General features: G+C 40.5%; 1 protein-coding gene across 2 annotated transcripts in view; it reads right to left on the minus strand.

Moving 5' to 3' along the window:
- asic1b (acid-sensing (proton-gated) ion channel 1b) overlaps nt 1-21,507 on the minus strand; it is a 162,036-nt gene extending 140,529 nt beyond the window's left edge. The window contains exons 1-3 of one of the 2 annotated variants that reach the window (XM_084348701.1): nt 21,022-21,136; nt 19,304-20,550; nt 8,744-8,939 (exon numbers count right to left, since the gene is read on the minus strand). In XM_084348701.1, coding sequence (XP_084204827.1) covers nt 8,744-8,939; nt 19,304-19,665 — 558 coding nt within the window. In that variant the 5' untranslated portion in view covers nt 19,666-20,550; nt 21,022-21,136. Of the gene's footprint in view, nt 1-8,743; nt 8,940-19,303; nt 20,551-21,021; nt 21,137-21,492 lie in introns of those variants that run through there. The other variant, XM_084348702.1, reaches the window with a different exon arrangement.
- Between the last annotated feature and the right edge of the window lie 247 nt (nt 21,508-21,754).

A 21,754-nucleotide genomic window follows, 5' to 3' on the forward strand; every position in this document is an offset into this window, starting at 1 on the left:
GCAACACAGGTGCTTCGGCAGCCACGTCCAAATACAACATTACCTCAACATAAATAAAATAGCTAGAATTAAACACAGCCTCAGGCTTCATGGAAGTACCCACCTGCATGCTTAAACTCATCAATGTATTAGGAATAAAAAATATTTAAATAAATTAAAATAATACAAACTAGAATGGCACTTAGTAGAGCGCATACCTCCGTCAAGACCCATGCATTATACCCTGAGAAATTACTGGAAACATAGCAAGACCCCATCTTGCTCTATTAAAGAAAGTGAGAAAAAATCTTAAGTTAGTGGGCTCTATTGTAGGCCGACGCCCATTCTTTATCCACTTTTCATGTAAATCCGTTCAGTAGTTTTTGTGTAATCCTGTGCACAAACCTACCAACCAACAAACTGACATGGGTGAAAACATAACCTCCTTGGCAGAGGTAATAAATAATACTTTGAAAATGATTATCGTGAAGTAAATGATTTGTTATTCTAATCTGTAACAAGAACACAACCAGGTATTCATTACAGTTCTTTACTTTGAAGCCCCATTGAATACAAAAAAAAAAAAAACTGGAGTCAAAAGGAATTTGACAGGGTATTTTTAAAGTAGTGGATGCACCCAAGAGACGAAGACAAGAAAAAAAAATAATGACGACAATGGCTGGTGAGATGAAAACACAGCATCCCACGGGGGCGTGAGTGGTGCTCCAACTTCTTTTATCGCTCTGTCTATCCCCAGACGCTGGAGCACAAGATGACAGCATCTGTACCCTGTCGTCTGTGAAATAAAGAAACATCTTTTTTGACCTGTCTGTCGCTCACCTTCCCAGGTCTCATATTTAATAATACAGTTGAGACAAAAGCTACATCATGCAATCACGAGAAACAGCACACGCGCTTACTCGTAGTCATCAATCAGCGGCTGTAATTATCAGAATCAACTTTAAATGCCAAAACCATTAATCATGTTTTCCAGTCATTTATCTTTATTAATTCAAAGGTGTTAATGAACTAGAGAGGAAGAAAAAAATGCCAGATGTAAGGTAACAAGGCAAATGTAAAACATTTCCGAAAATTATTTAAAAATTTAAAAAGAGGGAAAACAGAAGAAAAAAGAGTCAGCCCTGCTAATATGAGCCTCGATGGTAATTAGCTGACTAATGCTGCAGTGTGCCACCTGCCAGTACCATGTGAATTATCACAAGACTGTCTGCAGAATCTAAACCATACATCCGCTGTTTGTGCAGTGGAGTGGAGCAAACTGAGAGCTTTACACACTGTGTGCATGCAGGGAGGGCCACAGCAGAGGGATCTCACACCACCCTGCTTCTCATTCAGTTAGTGCGCCGCTGGTCTCCCTCAGTGTATATCAATCCCCACCTCTTTCCTCCTTCCTTCTGTTCCCACTGGCTCCCCGGCATCACTACCCCAGAGCCAAACAGAGAAGACTCCCTGCTGGCACACCGACGTTCTTATTTCAGGACAGTTTCCTGCCCCCTCCACTATTTCTTCCTCTCTCTCGCTCTCACTCCAAAGCCTTGCGCAGCCATCCGTAGCCTCTGATCTCAACCAGTGTTTATAATTGATTCTTTAAGGGATAAGTTCTCTCTCTCTCTCTCTCTCTTTCTCTCTCTCACTCTCTTCCCCATTGTGTATCCCCTCACCAAATTCATTATTAAAAGTCATTTTTGTCAGGGTAGGAGCACTGATAGGGTGACATGGAATAAATGGATTCTCAGATCTCTCCTGAATTTGCCTTCATCTGTGGCTTCCTCCTCTTTTCACTTTTAGTCCACCATGCACCTCACACATTTGGGAACTATCTCGAAAGAGGTCAGCTGAAATGTGCAATTCGGTGTACACTGGGGCAAAGGACATGCTTGGCTTTATTAAAAGCCCTGTGACAGGAAGTCCAGGCCTAGCATCATATCATACCCTTTCCTTGCTAAAAAAAAAAAGTTGACATAAACTAGGCTACGAGGCAGGAGGCATGTTGATTTCAAAACACCTAGGATGATGTCAAAGGCTAATTGTTGCATCATACCACCAAGTAGCTGTTGTGTCGTCATTCAAAAATGGACACCAGAAGATTCGGGACTGCCGATGCACAAACCATTGTTATGATAAAGCAGCATTTCAGTGATTTATTTTAACGACAGTCTCTGCTGCCAATTCTATAAGCTCAATTGGCCAAAAAGCTGACAACAAGGACTGACTAGTGCCAACCATGCAGGACACAAAAACTGCAGCAACAGAAGCTAACCGACAGCCCCCACATTGGCCACGGCTGACCATCGGCCGACTGTCAGGACCTTAACATAACGTGTTGCTATTGACTGTGTGTGAAAACGAGTTAGCTAAATAGCAAGTGAAGGTTAAAGTACTGAATATAGGTATGGCTTGGCAGAAGAAAAAAAAAAACTTCACTACTAGTGAGAAATAGTAAGAACACTACATGGTGATGATGAAGGGGCTCTTGAGCTCGTCTGATAGGACTGTGGCAGTACATCAGACAAACATGGTTTGGAACCAAAGCGTGTATTGTCAAATATTTGATTTGGTATCATGGTTAGTTCAATAAATATTTTGAGTAAACACAGAATGTTTATGTTTGACTTGCTTAGTGAGAGTAAAAGACAAGACTGTGTCAGGGAGAGCCACTGGCCTCGTTACACTCAAAGAGAAGGTGTTTTTTTTTTCATTAGGGATGCATCCATTACTCAGTAACAACCTAATTGATCCATGTCTTTGAGTTCTACAGTAATAGCAAATTGATTGATTTATCCCCAAGAGGAAAAGTGATGGGAATTGTCCGGCCAACAAGAACGGCAGAATCATCGGCTTTGAGCTGATGGATGAGACTTGAATAGCAATGAGTAAAAAAGGGTGGAACAAAGGTGAGCTGTGTCAAAAACAGTTGATGAGGAATGGGAGATAAAAGCATGTTTGAATGTTTGATATTACAAATGGCAGCTACCTCAAAAGTCTCTCAGCCTCAACAGTCATCACTTTCAATATCTAAGGTAATTAAATTAGATTACAGCCAGAATTAACCAAAGAAACTCGATCCCTCAAGCTGGCCCCAGTACAAAGCCGACACACACGACTACCAGCATCCTTCCAACATAGCTCAGCAACACTAAAAAAGAAAGAAAACACCGTCCTTATTTATCAAAAGGAACAATCCATTTGGATTGGGAGGAGGAAGTATTACAGCAACCAATTATTTAAACTTACAAATGTGAAGTGTTAATTATATTTAATAATTCAAGACTTCAAAAAGTCCAAAGCTTTAGATTGTTTCAAAGGGTATTTGTGAAATGTGATCCATGGGCAGGTGTCTTTGAAAAGCTTTCTCTATTGATCACATCTCATTAGCGACACTTCTCTTCTCTGACTCTCAGGGTCAATGGACAGCTGAAATGGAGCCAATGGCTCAATAGAATGATCATGGTAATTATGCAGGAGTCTGGGTTACACAAAGGTGGGGGGTAGAGGATGGTGACAGGGAGGCTTGTTATAGATTAAGAGTGAAACAAAATGGGCTGGTGGAAACTACCAAAAGACAAATAAAAAATGTTGTTTGATATGCCAATAATTTAAAAGACTTTCCGCTTTCTCTCTCCCAGCAACATTACCTTCTTTCTTCTTGAGCAGTAAGTTTTATAAAGTCGTCCAAAAAACACACCTCGCATTTAAAACCAACATACACCGAACGACATCACAACAGTCACGTGCGCTGGTTTATGTAAAGTCTATGTGTGGGGAACACTGTGTTGTTAGAGTTAGATATAGAAGGGTTTTCAGGGAACTTTTGTTCTGTTGTTACTGGCTTTTACATAGATTTTCTTTATCAAGTTATCAAGTGTATTAAAATGTCAACTAAAATTTGTAACTTAAAGAAATATATAACAGGTATGTTATATATTTATATGTTTTATGTTCTCATTCTCAATTGGCTGGCAACGCTATATTCTTGTGAATATAAGTAGCAAGATAAATCCTGCTGTTAACAAAGAAAACAGCATATCGCAGTAGCATTCAAGCTCATGGCTTGAATGCTCATAGGGACGTGAAGAATAGTAGTGTGATCATGACAATTTTTGTAAATTAATTTAAATACCGCTATGACCTATAACTTTTGGATACAATCTGAGATGTTATTCTTAACAAAAGGCGGAAAGGGGAGACCTGTTGAGCTGCCATACTTCATTGTGTTTGGGGAAACAATTGGGCAGCTGGAAAAGGGAGATACAGTGCAGCTCTGCAGTCTCACATGTTAAATGAGCACAAACCTGTGTGTCTACTGATAGTACTTCCTCCTCTGCTACTGCAGCGGCAGCTGCTGGTTTGTGCCTTTGTGCCTCTCTGCAGCACTTGACCATTATGTTCAGTTTCATCCCAAGGACTTTGTTGTTACCTGGGCCTCAGTCTCTGAGACTATCTATCTTTCTTTCGCTTTTTCTTTCTTGGTCTTATTTTCTCTCTCATGTTCCATCACGCTCTGTCTGTTACGCTCTCTGCCAAACCCCCTCTGCTTCAGTTTTAAGTCTAGCAAAGTTATAAGTCTGTCAGAGTTTCCCCCAGTGACTGTAGTCAGATGTGGGTGTCTTGAAGTGTTCAAAATGGAATAACTTAAAGGGTTTTGACATCAATCACCTATCAACATATTATCTGCAGAGGGTTCCTTAGGGATGCACTAAGATAGATTGTGTACCCAATAATTTTCCTCTTAAACTGACTCTACATTTATGATCCATGTGTCGACGTATGTGTGTCTCTTTAATTAAATACAAGGTCATAAAAAATCTAATTATGGTCTTTGTATTTCACTAACTTTTTAATGTTTTCTATTATCTTCTGCAGCGACAGTTCAGAAGCTGAAGGCCACCTATTAATATTAATTGAGGGTCATTTTTCTATCCTGCTGCTCTTTAGTATCAAATGAGCTGAAAGATGTAAGCCCAACCTTCTGGATTACTAATTAGCAAAACTCCTTCCAAGGAAATAGAGGAGGCAGGGTCAACGATAGAAGGAGTTACTAATCTGAAATATTTTCAGCAGTCATGAGAGAAAATTGATTATATGGCACGGTGTCCCACCAGGTATTGGGACCAGTGACCATTAATTGACAACAATATTGACACTGCAGACTCTCACCATCTCATCTGAGACAACCTGTATTAAGTGTTAACATTGCTGCGGTCTGACTGTTTTATTTTACATCTTTATCAGAGCGCTGATGAAATGATGCCATGCAACTGGATGCCCTGATGCCATTTGCAGCAGCAACCGTTTGTTTCTGGCTATGTTCCACAGCAAGAGAGCAGCTAGCGAGGCACGCTGCCGATGCTGGGGGTAAACAAGCAGGAGCTGCCGACAGTGTTAATCACAGTTTTACTGCTTCCATGCTCTGAGGTTTGGAGGCAGAGGCATGTGGGAGTCTTCATCGTCCTTTTTTTTTTCTTTTTCTATCACACTGAAGATTCTTTCCACACCATTAGTGCTCTCTGCTGAGCTGTTCTGTCCAGGTCCACTACTGTACTAATACAGTAGAGCCCTGCGAAGCACCATCTGCCATAAGCACAACTAACTACAGTAAATGTGGACACATCAGCACATTAGAGGAGCTGCACCATGTGGACCGTGTTGCAGCCACTGCTGTACTACATGTTTTTTTTACTGGATACTGGGGGGGGGTTCAGCTTCAAAGGACCACTGAAGGACACAGGGTGTAAGAGTCAGTGACACTGTGGATTTTAAAGCCTCTTCTTGCTTTCTTTCAGACACACTCTCTTTCTACAGACATACATGTTATCTATAGAACTGGTGCACCGGTCTGGAAGAAAGGTTTTCTTGTCATCTGAAGCGCACCTGTAATGTTATCAGTCATGTGACTCTCTTCTTTTATGCATGCACATTGATTGGAGGACTGGGCAGATAAAAGGGGGGAGATATCATTTTTGTAGTTAGCTATTTGATTCACTTGACTGAGAAAGGTTCATACAATTTGTGAAGGTCAGTTTTGTGTGGATGTGTCTCAACCCAGTTAATGTCACAGGAGGCTGTGGAGGGGATAAAGAAAAAAGTAGCTTTTTCTCAGAAACAAGCATGTGGTGTCTACTATAATATTCTATAATCTATGCCAACTGGAATCTTTATGAGACATTTACAAATGTGCATTAGGTCGCAATTACCACAGAAGTCTCAAGAGACTTCAACCTTATCAATACAGTGCCATCATCACTCGCCACCTGCTCTGGCATGAGCATCTGCTGGGTAGTTGCTCCGTCTGGATTAGCTCCTTCTCCCACAGCAAGCTGCCACTGGTTGCAATGTGTGACATTTTATTGTGAGGCCTCCTTTTCTTATGAGCCTTGGGCAATCAATTTCTTTTTGTTTTTTGGGACTTCTAATGCATCTATTTTATAAGCAACATTCACCTCAAACTTATTCTTCTGAGCTGGAATTGTCTTGTGTCTCATTTTCTGATTCATTTAAGTCCCCCCTCCAGTCAAAAACATGCTTTTCTTCTTGTTCCAACAGTTGAATATTTGAGCTTCACTGTGTAGGATGATATGTGTGCAGAGTCCGACATTTGAAGGCTGTTTTCACATTCATTGCTTGAAGTGTAAAGTTTCTCTGGGCTCTTTGATCGTTTTTTCAGAGGTGTCCAACGAGCATGATTTGTGACATCACAAAGAGTCAAAATTCAGCATATAAGACACTTGAAGCATCCAGTGCACAAACACTGAGAATGAACTTTTGCATGTGCATATTCATATATTCTGGAATTTTTAAATGAGGGAGGGTTTTGCAAATTTGTATGTATGCCTTTATATATATGTGGAGGGATCTTTATTAAAATACCATTTCAGCATCAATGAATTTAGCATTTTAATTCATACACTGACTAAGGGTTTTAGATTGCAGAAACTTCAGAATCATTTCAGATATGCTTTGCACACAAAATTGTCCGACAAGGTGTTCCCCACCTTGTTACTATACTATATTATTATTGATGTAAAGCACTTTGCAATTTGTGTTTAGAAGAGTGCTATATAAATAAAGTTTTACCTACTTACTTACTTACTGTCATAATTACAGTAACTGCTGCCTTACTTAGAAAATTAAATAGCAAAAAACATTAGGAAAATCAAAATGATAATCAAAAAATTTATTCATCTCAAACAAAGGGGCCATGTAATTTGAATGGCTCATAAACACACAAAGAAAATATCAGCCAATTCCGCAGCTCTGTTTTATTGTATTGTATTGCGGCCCAAACATTTACTGTCTCTTTGATAGTCGCAGCACTTATCAGGCCTATTTCTTGTTGCAGCAGTAAACAGCCATCGTCAGCAAACAAGCTCTGATAAACACACTGTATGCTACCTGCCAGCACCAATCCACAGACAGACAAACTGAGAAAGTGGAGAAAGTCAGACGTGTAGCAAATTGAAGAGAAAGACAAATTGCTGATTTTCTTTTCAAAAATAATTGCTATGTTTGCTGGTGTCAGCAAAAAATACACATTTAATTACCAAATAAATGTTCTTCGGTGAGTGTGTACTGACAACGTCAATAGTGCAGTCAGTGCCTCCATAAATTTAAACCCGTGTTTTTACCAGCGGCTGTTATTAGACAGAAATGACAAATAATGTACAATAACTGATGACAATTATAGCTGCACTATCTGACACAGTGAACCCCACGTGCTTCAGATGCGCTACAGACAGCTGAGTCGTTTTACTGCTATTGTACCTGATGAATCCACAGACTGCTCAGCACATACTGTATACAGGTCACACAGGTTCCTTGTAATAACTGGATGTCTGTATCCATCCGACGGATGAGAAAAACAAACACTCACAGAAAATCTCCCACAGCGACAGATTTTTTTAACTTCTCACTCATAAAGCAAGTGTTATAGCAGCAACACAGAGTTCAGCCAAAGACCATGTTTCAGCCTTTTTATGAGTGCACTGCTCAACCTTTCAGAGACTGTAAACTATAACACTAAGGCCAGCGTGCAGGGCTGCAGACTTGATGTGTATCACGATACTGAGATGAACACTTAGCCTGTGAGTCAGTCACGGATCTGGACTGATGGAGCCCCATTGACTGAATTGAGGATAAAAATCAATCTATGAAATCACTACTTATATATCCTGCCATGTCATTTCCAAAAGCAAAACTTCAACAATGATTGCGCAACAGACAGTCATATCATATAGACATTAATATAAACTATATGATGGGAGGAAATCATCATCATCTGTGTTTAATTATTGTTGGATTGTATTTCTTTCTTGGCATGTAACCACATCTGTTTCACATTTCTCTCAATGTACGGAGGTTCGAAGATAAATACAGAGTGACAGGTATAACTTGTCACAGGCTCAGATGAGGAGCATGAGCTAGCCAGTTTATTTGTTCCAGATGTTTCTTTGTTTAGACTCTAAACAAAGAAACATCTGGACTTTAGAGTTTCTATAGAGTCTTCATGAGAACCTCTCTCTCTGGGAGATTCTGCATTTAGCATGTTGTGCGTGTAGCTCCTTGAGTGGTTATTCAGTGTCGGTCAATTTTTGTGTGTATTTCATACCTGGGTCTTCGGAATCTCCCTCTATCACTACATCAACGCTGACCTTATATCACAGATATGCTCAGCTGACCATTGTCTTGGCAGGCCTCTGCTAGCCGAGTAGAGGACATTTTTTAACTATTAACACGCCTGACTCACCACTTTGAAGTCTTCAGCACTGCACTCCATGCCTCGGTAGTAGCAGGACAGAAGCATGTCCTTGATGTCGTGGCCCGTCCGGTCGTAGAATTCGCGCATGTTGAAGGGCCGGGGCTTATAGTTGTCAAAGTCGGCCCTTTCCTTCAGGATCTGCAGGACATGTTCCTCCACCAGGTGTGGGTCCCGGATCTCATACCTGGACAGGAAGTTCCCTGGAGTTAGTTCATGTGGTGATGAAGCAGCACATTTATAAAATAGATACAGTAATGAACCAGACGTGTTTAATCTCTTTATTTTGGTTTAAAACCAGAATATGATGACATGACCATGTTTTGTTTTGTGCCACTATCTTCTGAAAGAAAACAATTATTGCCTCAGAATCACATGCTAACTTTTGTATTACTTCTCTTGCTGTATGAATCACAAGTAAAGTTTTTTTAAAAATGGCGACAACAGAGAAAGCATCTAAAAGTAAAACCAAATTTCACAGACTGTTATTCTTAAGTGTCTTTTTTATTCAAACATAATCATCTTAAAACACAAAACCTTAATCTATCCATGAAAGAGTAAAAAATAGACTTGATTTCAGGGAATTCCCTTGTATAATAGAGAAAGACACAACAACTGGCTGTACCTCAGATCCATTTTAAAATGTGCATTTAAAGAGTTTGGCAGGCAAACAAAGATTTTGGCAGCACAATAGGGATTATCGTGTAAAAAATTAATAGACAAAACAGCAAAAAGCGCATACTCACTCTCTAACTGAATGAATGGTACATGCGTGTGCATGCCAGCTCTCCCAGACCTGCAGTTAGCAAGCTCTCACAATATTATCCACATGTTGTCTGAAGCTGGCAGCCTAGCTGTGGCACGTTATCACAGTGTCAATGAGTGAGAGAAAATGGCTCATTATTGAAAGGATGGGGGTATTTCTTTTTGCACAATCATGTTAATAACCCTGTCAAATAATTGGGAACTGTGGCAGCAGAGCGTTTTCACATAGTAAGCATAACAATGTTCATTATGCTGTTATTCAGTTTGAGGACACTCCGGAAAAGAGTATTCAAACTACTTAGTATTAAAGCAAAGCAAAACACTTCACGTAGCATCTGGTGCAATTTTTGTGTGAAACATTATCAGGTGTATCATGTAGGGAAGCATACACACTCTCCTGTTCTCTTTCTCTTTCCTCCACACAAACACAAAAACTAGACTTAGTATGATAAATTCATGTATATCAACACACACCCTATCTCATAACCCATCGTATATCATCCGACGATTACAGCCTCTGCAGGCAATGACCAATGTTTCAGAGCTTCCAGTGTAGCCAGTGGATAAAAGATTTCTGTGCCAAGACTTCCTCTTTTTGGCAACAGTCATTGTTTGCAGTTCAATTAGCAACTTGTGACTCTAGAATGGAGTTGGAGTTGAGAGATGATTGTCTTAGATTTTAAAACTAATCTAAAACAGTTAAATTTAAGAGCCGATAAAAAGCTAAATTGTCACCAGACAATAGCCAATGGGGTCCGAAATTGCATTCCTCTTTTGCTCTTCACATGGACTGTCAACCTGCATGCAAGCCAGCTAGAAAGTGATTGGTCAATACAACATAGACTAAAAAACGAAAACCAGAATGCTTCCCATACCAAAATCCTGTCCCATGCCTACAGGTTCTGCATTCTTATGCCTATAGCTACCACACTTACACGGGTGTTTTTGAAAACAGGGACCTTCGTCCAGACAAGCACTTTAGTTTGTGAAAAATTCTCTGTCCATACTAACACACCTGAAAACATGACCATTCACATACACTAGGCATGCGCATGCCAGTGTAAAGAGAAAACAGATTGCATACTGTGTGGTCAGTTGCTTAGTTACAGAAAATACTCTTAAAATTACTTTTAATTACTATTTACTATTTACTTTTTGTTCTGTTACAGGTACCATGGCTGGTACAGCAAACATGTAGCTTAATTTTTCCTGACAACAGAACAAAAACTGGAACCACAACACATTGCAGTTGTATGCCTCCACGCACCAGTCAAGTCGCTCCAGGGCTGTGGCGTTGAATAATGGCCAGAACATTTTTTGCTGGAGTTCATGACAATGACTTTCGGATAATGCTATTTCTATTAAAAGCAGGCATTTTGGTCAGTGTAGGTCCCTTATCAATGTCTGTTTGTGTCTTTCTAAATTAAGACAACATAACATCCATTCCATCAATGGACAAACTAAGGCTGCAGCATACTGTTTTTAAGGTATACCATGGTACGAAAACTGATGGTTGTCATACCTTAAGGTCTAGTTCAATATCATACGTACTTGAATTGCATTCATGTGTTATATTATGTGTTATTAAAAAAAATATATATGTCAAATTTCTGTCAGGACCAAGTATCTTTTGAAATTATGAAAAAAGTTTGTTCAACCAGTTTGTTGTTAATGCTTTTAAGGCTCATTATAACTGAATAATAACATTGAATAATAATTGAGTAATACCGTGAAACTGTGATATTTTGTGTGAAATGCTTATTGCACCATGAAAATCTTATATCAAACCAATATCATAACCCAGAGCCTTCTCCGAGTTCACATTTGCCAGTGATGCTACATACACTGATAAGAACTCATCAAGAAGTGAACGTAGGTGTCTGTGTCATCGTTTCCAAAAATCTCCATTCCTGCCTGTCTGGACGTAAACACGCAGGAAAGAAGTGTTTCAGAAAATGCTGTATACGTGTATACGAAAGGCCAAAACGCATAGATTAAGTTTTGTTTGAAGAAATAGCCGTGAACATTACGTGTGGACAGGGCCAAACACACACACACCATACTGAAACTCTACTTTACCATAATGGCCATACTCACAGAAGGAAAACAGGAGGGAAGTCATTTATGACACGCCTCTGCTTGACAACCACCATCAACCTCCAGCACCTGCTCACAGTCATTCACAGACACAAATTAACCTCAATTAAGTGGTGTGGCCCTGCTCGCAGAAAAGACGGCCCATTGATGACCCCTGCAGAGCAACGGCCATCAGTGGTACAAGCATCCAAATTATGCAGCACTAAGATTAAGCACTACTGACAGACACTTATGAGAATAATTTGCTTGAACACAGAGTCTGTTAGAGTGAATAGCACTGTAAAAGACTGCAAAAGGGCTTTTTAAATTAACTGCGAAACAAGGTAGTCATTTCTGCTATTCTTTAGAATTACTGCAACATGGTAAGGTATCGGGTTTTGATATGAAGTCCTGAATTTGTGTGTAATGTTACAGAGCAGCAGCCATCTTATAATAGGGTTCATGTATTGTGTTATTGTAATCATTTTGGACAGCTCAATTTACATTTGCAAACATGAATAAGCCTGTCCCAAAGCTGGAGAAACCAGAATTAGAATTGAAAAACCACGAGAGACTGACAGAGACAAAGGCTTACCCTGCTCCTCTGACAATAAATCTGTGAATGACTTTGTGGAAGCTGACAGCAGAGTTATTTCTCATTGATATGGGCACTATTTCACACTATAATTGGTGGTAAATCTTAATGGATTTTTTTTTAATTCCACAAGGTCAAGCTTTGTCTGTACTCGTGAACAAGATTTTGTCCCTTGATGATGGGAATAATGTAAGTTGATCCATGAATAAAAAATGAAATATTACATTATTTCTTTTGTGAGCACTGCCTTAATATTCAACTGGCAATGTATTTTCAACTCGCGTCCCAACCAAATTACAGGAATGTAATATGTTTCACTGCTGCAACAGCTTTGTTTACCTGCTGCAAACAGAATGAAATAAAATATTCACCATGTGAGATAGTATGTGCTGTAATTTGAAATGAGGACTGTTTCTCCCCACTGCGCTCATAACACTGATGAGAGATGGGAATCCATCACACTTCATGTTGGAAGAGGAATTACAGATGGAGTTAACAGACAAGATGAGGACTATTGTTCTGACCAAGAGATGACTGACTATCACTTAATAAAACTTAATAATTTACTAAAAAATAATGTAAGATGAATTAAGACAAGCAGAAACAACCAACTTAAGACAGGACAGTGCAGATAACCACTTAGCTCATAAATTAAATAGATGACAAACACAACAAAGTTTATTCATTAGTTGCTACGTTGTCGTTAATAATTTGGCTGTTGTTGAAACTGTATCACAGCATATTTAGGTTATGTAAGGCTGATGCTCAACTCCACTCGTGTGTGAACCTGTAAACAGATAATATACTGTAAATGTGCGATCTGGCTGGCTTTAGTGTTTAAATTACCTTGTTTTTGAAATATGTCGATTACCAAGAGAGTTGTCTGGGTTTTAGCCAGTGTGACAGCTGTTCTGAATAGATCTCAAGCAGATCTTTACCTGAAAACAGGCTAACCTTCATCACAAATGACCTACATGCTTTATGAATACTATCTAAGGGAAAATTATCCTTCTATCCGGTAGACAGAAACCGGAACCAATCAAGAAATGCTTTAAAGTGGTTGCATTCAACTGGTAATAAACCTATAGCCGTACAGCTATACATGAATCTGGGCAATTATTGGACAAAGACAAGTCACCATTCCTGCGGTGCTCTCTCCCTAAATTCAAGCCGATTTGAATGCTAGCTGTCCCAAGAAATGAACCATTTTCTACTTTAAGCTTTACTTTCTATGAAACTTTACTTTTTACAGCAATGTCAAGGACATCAGGAAGAACCTGTGCAATTTTCAGCTTCTCCAACAATAGTGGCAAACAATTTTGGAAAAAATGTTCCCCTGTCTGAAATGTTGTACACTTAGACATAGATTCTCTGGCAATGTAGAGAACCAGAGGTGGATCAAGGACAATACAATATAATTATTAATGATTGATTATATTGTTACAATAGTAATGACCCTCTACTGTATGACTGACCTGTAATTGGCATTTTGTTGCCAGGTGATTAATAAAATCATCTTGAATACCTATTTTATGAATATCTTTCTTTTTTGCTCATGTCACTGGTCTGTAATGATTAAATGCAGCTCTTAGTAATGCAACAGTATATTATAAATTAGCCTACTTCATCACACATGTGGCGGATGGTCACATCTTTTCTGTATTTCTCCATTATTTAATAGAGCTATTGTCATAACCAATGTCTAGTATGTAAAATCGGAAAAATGTTAAGAACGGCATCAATATAAGATACCTTAATAAGTTACTGGGGGCCACTGTCTAATGTCGTCAATCTAACTACCCATGCTCCTGTCAGCAGCAGGCACTGATCTGCCACCGCAGTAAAGGTGCAGACTAGACCGATATGTTTTTTACAGGGCCAATACCGATACCAATTATTAGTAATTCCAGAGACCGATAGCCGATATAGTCTTGCGTCAAATTTTAAAACAACCATTGATGGAATGTAGCGAACTACAGTTTACTTAAATACTGAAATAAAGTACAATTTTGAGGAACTTTGCATGAATACTTTAATTTTCTGCTACTTTATACTTCCACTCCAATACATTTATTTGATAACTTTAGTTACTACTTTGCAGATTCAGATTATTCAGTGTTGATAGGTTATTAGTTGTGACATCTGTATGAGAAATCTACGAGGCACAACAAGATAAGATTTCGCATGTACCCTGTATAAAGGTTAGGAGACCAGGCCTGATAAAATATGGATGAGGGCACAGTGACCTCTTGATCTATGAGTTTATATCTCTCATGGTCACTGCAAACTTAGCAGTTCGAAGCAGCTGCGATGTGCTTCCAAACGGATCTCTGACAAACCAAGGCTGTTGTTTATCTAAACTCATAGGATGGCCTTCGATCCATCTGCGGTAGCAGACTGACTGTGTTCTACCCATTTGCTTTCCATCCCTCACTAAGTCAGAGGTGAGAGGCTCTGCTGTAACGTTCCACTTACTTGTTGTTAAACAGAAAACCATGCTTCCTGTGCTGAGAGGATATAACCTGAAACTAGAGAAGGTTTGAGACTTGGCATTACACTGTGAACACAGATGTGTTGTTATGTTGATCCTCCTTGATCAAGTTTGTATAAACTACTTCAACTTAAGTCATCGGTGTCTCTGAGTTTTCTTCATCTCTCCTGAATGGTCAAGCGAGTCGAAATTCCACAACAACATCTAACACATCAAATGGTGTTGTGGGCGGGACACTGAGTGAGACTACAAGGTGTTGAATAAAGAAGGAGAATGATTATCTAAGTCAAGCCACTGTATTAGAGAAAAGTAAATAAATAAATAATCACAACTTTTCTGTCATTCACAGTTAAAGTTACTTCACAGATTATGTTTCAAGTTTCAATAATGTTGTCATTGTTTGTCAATGTCATACTGCATATATGATGTACTAAACTTTATCAACTACAGTTGTTTTACTTGATATTACTGGAGCAGAAATGATACTGTTCTGAAAGGTTCATCTGGGGCTTTGGAAATGACAGGTCACATCACACGGGCCAAATAGTGACCGAAAAAGTTGCATCTTTGAGCTCAAAACTAGTTCAGTACTCTGGGACCCACTGGGACTAAATCACTACATTGTCACGCTTTATTGTAATAAGAAGATACAGCCTGTTGTGGTATATTCTGAACTTAATTGAATTGTATCCTGAGCCTGTGTCTTATAAGCAACACAAAGCTGCCAGGAGAGCACTTAAGACGTCGTGCTCAGATCCCCGAGTCAGGAGGCTTTAGTTGAAGCGTATACAATCACAATAATATGGGTAGATTTTTAATATTGCCCTGCCACTGCTCCCTAAAGCAATCACAGCAAACTCACTACGTAGGGGCGGGGGAGGCTAAATTGGATTATGGGCCACAAGCACTTTAATTTTCTTGCGGGGACTAAAACGAATGAAGGAGCATCTGCATCACTTTGCCACCTCATGAGAGCAGTGAGTAAATACTAGTAACCACTGATTTTCAGAGTGAACTTTGACAGCGAGACTGTGGTCACAAAACTGCACTCACTCAGGATTTCTTGACACCGCCGATTTAACAAAAAAAATCTAACAAAAGTAGCAGTTTATACTCCCGGTGTATTAAGTCGGTGTTAATACTACAGGCTGTGTGACACAACAATGAACACATCTTAATATAATCTCAGGTAATTATCCAATTAGCACCAACTGAACTCATATACTAACGAGGATGGAATTGTTTGTGCAGTGTCCTTGAAAATGAATAACTGCAATGATTCCCTGCAGCAGTTTCGATAATCACATCTTAATGACGGTGCACCTGTGACATGGTTATTATGCCACTTTGGACAAGATCATAGAAATGCAAACAAGGGCCAAAGAGGGGTGAAGCCAACCCAAAAGAATCTGTGTTTCACTGAAAGGTAATCACACATAAAAAACCAAAGAAGCAAAATCCAGGAGTAACATGCAACACCTTCCAACACATTAGACCTTGACCTTTGATAAATTGCCGAAGTCTCCCAAATGATAGCCTTCTCTCTGGCAAACATTCACAATATAAATGCAAATGAACACTTGTTTGAAAAATCAGCTTCGGAAGCAACCGTTTGATTTCGTGTTTTCTGACCTCCCCACGTCCTCTACCAAACACTTTTATACGACAGTCAAATCCTGATTAGGAGCTGCGATCGTGCTGAGACAGATAAGGTCGTGAAAGTCACCAAGCGTTACATTTTGTGGCACTTTACAAACTGCTTACGTGAATTTAAAGCATGTTTGCAAGCTCAGGAAACATGTTAAAGCCTGATAACTGTGTAAGCAGAAGACTCGCTTCTCTGACTTCATGAGCTGAACCAACACTTTTTGGCAGCATAAACCACATAACCAACACCTACTCCAAAATGACCTTTCTTTTGTTAATTATCACGTAATTGCCTTTGCGACATAATAAAAATAAAATTGAGCAATTTACGCGTAATGTTCTGCACTGCCAAGTGTGACTTCAACCTGCAAAAACACAATGTGAATGTGATTGATTTTCTTTTGTGCAGAAAAAACCTAAGGTGAAGCTACTTCTAGTTCAGTTACAAACTTGTCTAAGAAAGTCTGGCATCGCTGCAAGGGTAGATACTGCCTGCTGCCTCCTCTGGAGACAGTGATGGACACAGACTCACAGCCACATGACACTTTGTTTTCCTTCTGCCATTTTCTGACGAAATCCACAGCATGTTGCCTGATATCAAGAAGCTAACCACTGAATTGTTTTCAGGCCAATCAATGCGTAATTTAAAAGTAGTCTCTACAGGAAGCCCTACGAACTTTTTCTTATCTGCAAGTTAGATTCAAGCTGTTCCAAATTCCTTTGTTTTATCATTCGACACAGTCCTTATCGCACAGTACTTTTTCTACCTCCGTGAGACTGTCTGAGAGTAAGACTAAGCTTGCCCTGTCCTCTTTTAAGAAAACGTCACCATTCTCTGAGTTGGCAAAAAGTAAAGGGACACCTCCCCAAAGGCAAAAGGGAACAGAGGGGGCAAGAAACAGCCAGATAGATGAGAGAGTGTTAATCAGCGGGACAACTCTGTAGCTTAACAAACAGCACTAATTACACAGGGATAAAGACTTGTTCATCACGCAGCTTACGAGACACAAGTTAATTGCCTCTGCTTGCAGTTCCCCTCCTCCCATCTAAAATCAGCTCATACCAAAGTCACTTGGAGCAAGGGCCACAGCTTTCAGTTTTCTCTTCTGTGCATCTCACTTCTTACAGGAAATCTGACTCAACCTGCACTAATAATCAAAGAAGTGGAGGCCTATGTTGCTATTACACAGAGAAACAAATCCATGTAGGACGTAGGCACACTGGTGAAATCTATACCATACAGAGCACTAGAACTGCAGCCCCAAGCAATGGAATCTATTGCTTTCCTGTAAGGTTATCACCTGTTAGTTGGACGCATATAGAGGTCACAGAGCAACGATATTCAGTAAGAAAACAAGGAATCGGATTTATGTCAGTCTAGCATGTACCACAGAGCTACTCTCCAACTGTGCCTTCAGCTGCAGAGCTGCGTGGATCAATAAACTAAAAATACACTGACTAATGTGTTCGAGATGTTATTCAGATTTGTTTGTATGTAGTGGATTGTTTATTTTTGCAGTAGCACATATTTGTGTGTGTGTGTGAAGTCAACGAGAATAGCTGTGAATACAGAGTCACGGACGGTTATCTGTGGTGCACTTGTGAACGTGACCAGAATAAGGTGGGTAACATTAAAAAAAAGGAAAAAGTTAAGACATTTAAAATCAAAAGTTTCAACACACAACGGTGAGCTTGTCATGGCTGCCAAAAGACTAAATGATCAAAGCAGAGCAGAGAGCAACAAGTGTAAAGGGAGGGATTGGTAGTTATGAATCACACACAGACACACTCACACGCGTCTCTTCACACTTTGTCAGCAGGGGATTTAAAAATCTACTCGTCTACTTATCCAATATTGAGATATTCATATCACGTGAGCTGTAAAGTGATGAGACAGGGAATAGCACCAGCGGCATTTTCTCCTTCATCGTTTTATATTAACCACTCAGAAACAGCTCATCCATTATCTGTTACCTTGTTCACATGATCTGCGACAAAATGGGTTGTTTCTCTCTTTTTTTATCAAATACTGTGTAAACATATTCGAACGGATTGATGTTAGGCGTATATTTCATGTTGTCGCATACGATTTCATAAATACAGCAGCTAATGTGCAGTGTGGATTTCAGCTGATATGATATTTAATGTAACACTACATTATTAAAAAACCCACCTTTCATCCACCCCCCCTTTTTTTCCCTACATTGAAGTTCAATTCAAGTTCATATTCACAGAGATCCTTAAAATGTTTTTCATGCTTTGTCCATGTTGTTTGCACATTGCCCAGTGGCCTAACAGCGACAACCAGTGACACATGTGTTAAAACACTGCTTTGCACTTCCATGTGACATGTAAGATTTCACCTGAGACGATTCAGGCATCATGGCAAAATTTGGGTTGCATTCCCATGAGGCTGCTGAAAACCAAAATGAAATTTCACAGAAGTTCAAGGTTCACCAGTACCTTCTCGATTTAAACTGTTAGGCCTGACACGGAAAGCAAAGGCACCATTTTCCCTCACAGAATATCTCAAGAGGGAGTTTGGGAATTCAGTCAGTGGGTTTAGGGATTTAGTGATTCAGTGTTTCTCAATTAATTTATTGGAATAAATAATAGTTCAGTTCTGTGTACCCAAATTAAAAATGTACTGTTTCCACCAAGCGTTTAAATCTTGTGACTGTTATCTGCTACTGTGGGATGGACACAATCAATTCCTGAATCAACAACTACAAATCCTCACAGATGGGTTTCCCTGAGGCAAAATCTTATCATCCAAGCAGCTAATGTGTCTGTTTGGGAGTCTGGCTGTAAAAAAAAAAAAAAAAAAAGTGAGGTGGGTTACTGAATGACAGGAATTTAAAAATCAGAAAATGTCTGATATCAAAGCACTTAATCATTCACAGGTTTGCTTCATGCATACCAACAGGTTGACCTGCAGTGGGGCCAAACACAAACATACACACACACACGCACACACCTGCCGTTGAGCAAGGCAAGGAGCTCCCCAGCGTGGTACAGGTCGTTGCGCGTCACCCGGCTGAAGCGGAAGGAGTTGAGGTTGCAGAAGGTGACTGAGGGGAACACCATCATCGGAGCCGCCACCTCGTCCAGCTTGGTGACGTGCGGGTACTGGAAGTAGAACTGCACCCGGTCCACGCAAACCATCACCAGCATGCCCACGGAGCACATGAAGAACAAAATCCACAGGCTGCGCTTGATACACATCCGCTCAATGGTGAACATGTGCGAGATGCCGTGCAGCGTGGACCTGCTGGCGAAAACTTCAATGGGAGCCGGCCGCTTGTAGTCCATGTCCTCGGAGTCCGCTTTGAGATCCATTATGACGAGTTTTAGATGTGTGGAGGGCAGGGGGCTTTCAAAGTGGCTTTATAGATAAGTGGACGCTTTCTTAATGGTTAAGGAGGTTAGACTCTGCAAGTTCACGCCCTTCGACGCATGTATATCTCATGCGGTCTGTGTGAGATGTTGCGTCACTGACAGCCGGCAAAACAGACCCCGACGTTCAGAGCATTTTCCCCGGAGATGTGCTCAAAATACCCCCACATGAAAACACTTGGAGGAAGTATAGATGGAGGGGGGGGGGGAGCATGTGTTGTACCTCGGCTGCCTGGGGGTCACACTTCCATAATAAATAGCGCGGTGTGGTGCGCGCATGGATAGATGCCAACGCCGTCCTCTCCTCCTCGCAGTCGCACACTTCTGTATTATCACCGAGTTGATATCTAAAAAAACAAAAAACAACCACAACAAAAGGGGAAAAAAACAATCAAAAGCGCTGGGCAGGTCCGCAAAAAAACAGATCACGGTTAGGGAAGGAGGCAAACAAACTGACAAATCAACCTCGGCGCGGAAAACAGAGGAATGTGGATCAGAAAATCAAAGCGGTGGTGAATCCTCTGTCCCTCTGTGAGAGTAGACTGGCAACATGGCTTTCCCCGCTCTTCGTATGCAATCCCAACACGTGTAGAATAACAAATAGCCGCTGATTTCCTTTTTTAAAAGCAGCCGTCGGGGCGTCCTGTGTTTCTCGCAGCCAGCAGCACGAACAGCTGCATCACAGAGGAGCCGGGTCTGTCAGGTAGCTGCCTCGGTGCGCCTCTGCTCGCTCGCTCGCATCCATTCCCTCCTCCGAGCTGCCTCCACAACAATGCGGGGATGATTTACTCCGGATTTTCCACTGGTTTATCCTTCAGTAACAGTGTTCTGGATAAACAAAAAGAAAATGTGCACCTGGGCTAGGGGAAAAAAAGAGGCAACTGCCGCCCGAAATGCTCAGCGTTATGGATTCAGGCAAAACAGCCTCAGAGGCGGTCGCGGTTTGCCCGGATCAATTAAATTCGCCCCAAACAGGAGAGAGCACGGATAGGACGGCGTGTATTTTACACCGGCTGACGAAGTCAAACGTCGGTGTCACTTCAGCGATGCCTGTACTTTACCCAGGAGCGAGCCAACAGTGGTGTACGGAGCCTACAATTTCAGCACAGATGATACAACATGACTCAAGTATTAGTCATTACCTCATACGCCGCCCGTTCACTCACTACTGAGGTCTTTGGCAGTCCTCTGAGCTAGCTTAAATTATGAACAACGAGCCAGCGTCAAGTTTTTCTTTCTAGCGGTTAAAGTTGATATTTTAATTGCATAAAGCAAAATTGTGACAAAACGTTACCTTACCATCAACAGCCAAGATAAAGTCCGTTTTTGTACCTTGTTTTTAAAGGTTAATTAGCGTAGTTAGCTAGTACCTAGCTAGATGAGTGCCAACTGAATTTCAGCCGATAACTTAACGTTTAATGCTGCGTAGCATTTGTATGGTGGCCCTCAAGGGAAAAAAAGCACATTATTTCAGAAGACAAATTAACAGAACAGACTTACGCGGGGAATTTAACTAAAATGCCCATTTTTTTGTTGTAAACTGACAATGTACAGAATCCAGAATTTCCGCCAGACCATATACAGTAGACCAAATTCGTGAAAGTTGCATTATTAATAAGCTATGACAGCATCAAACATGCATTTTAGATGAGAGGCAACCGCCATTCCGACATAAGGCCCTAATTGTCAGAATGGCAACACTTAAAGGATAACTACCGTTTTTTACAACCTGGACCTTATTTCTAGCAAAATATGTGGTCATTTACTCACCCAGATAACTTTGGTGTCATTTGAAGTCGTTCGGACGAAATTAGATCCAGCGTAGCGCCGATATATCCATATAATGTGAGTGACGGGGCAGCGACACACAGCCTCTATAACGCATTATCTGCCACGAAACTAGTTCATTTCACCAATATTTTGTTACGATATGCTAGTGCTATTCCCCTCTGAGTCCGGGCTCGTCCGTTATCAACATCCGGGGTCAAACTAGCAGTAGCAGCTACAGGTAAACAAGCTGGGCTGTCGCGGG

Source organism: Pagrus pagrus (assembly GCF_965226575.1).
Source record: "Pagrus pagrus genome assembly, chromosome: 3".
In the NCBI taxonomy this organism is placed as follows: domain Eukaryota; kingdom Metazoa; phylum Chordata; class Actinopteri; order Spariformes; family Sparidae; genus Pagrus; species Pagrus pagrus.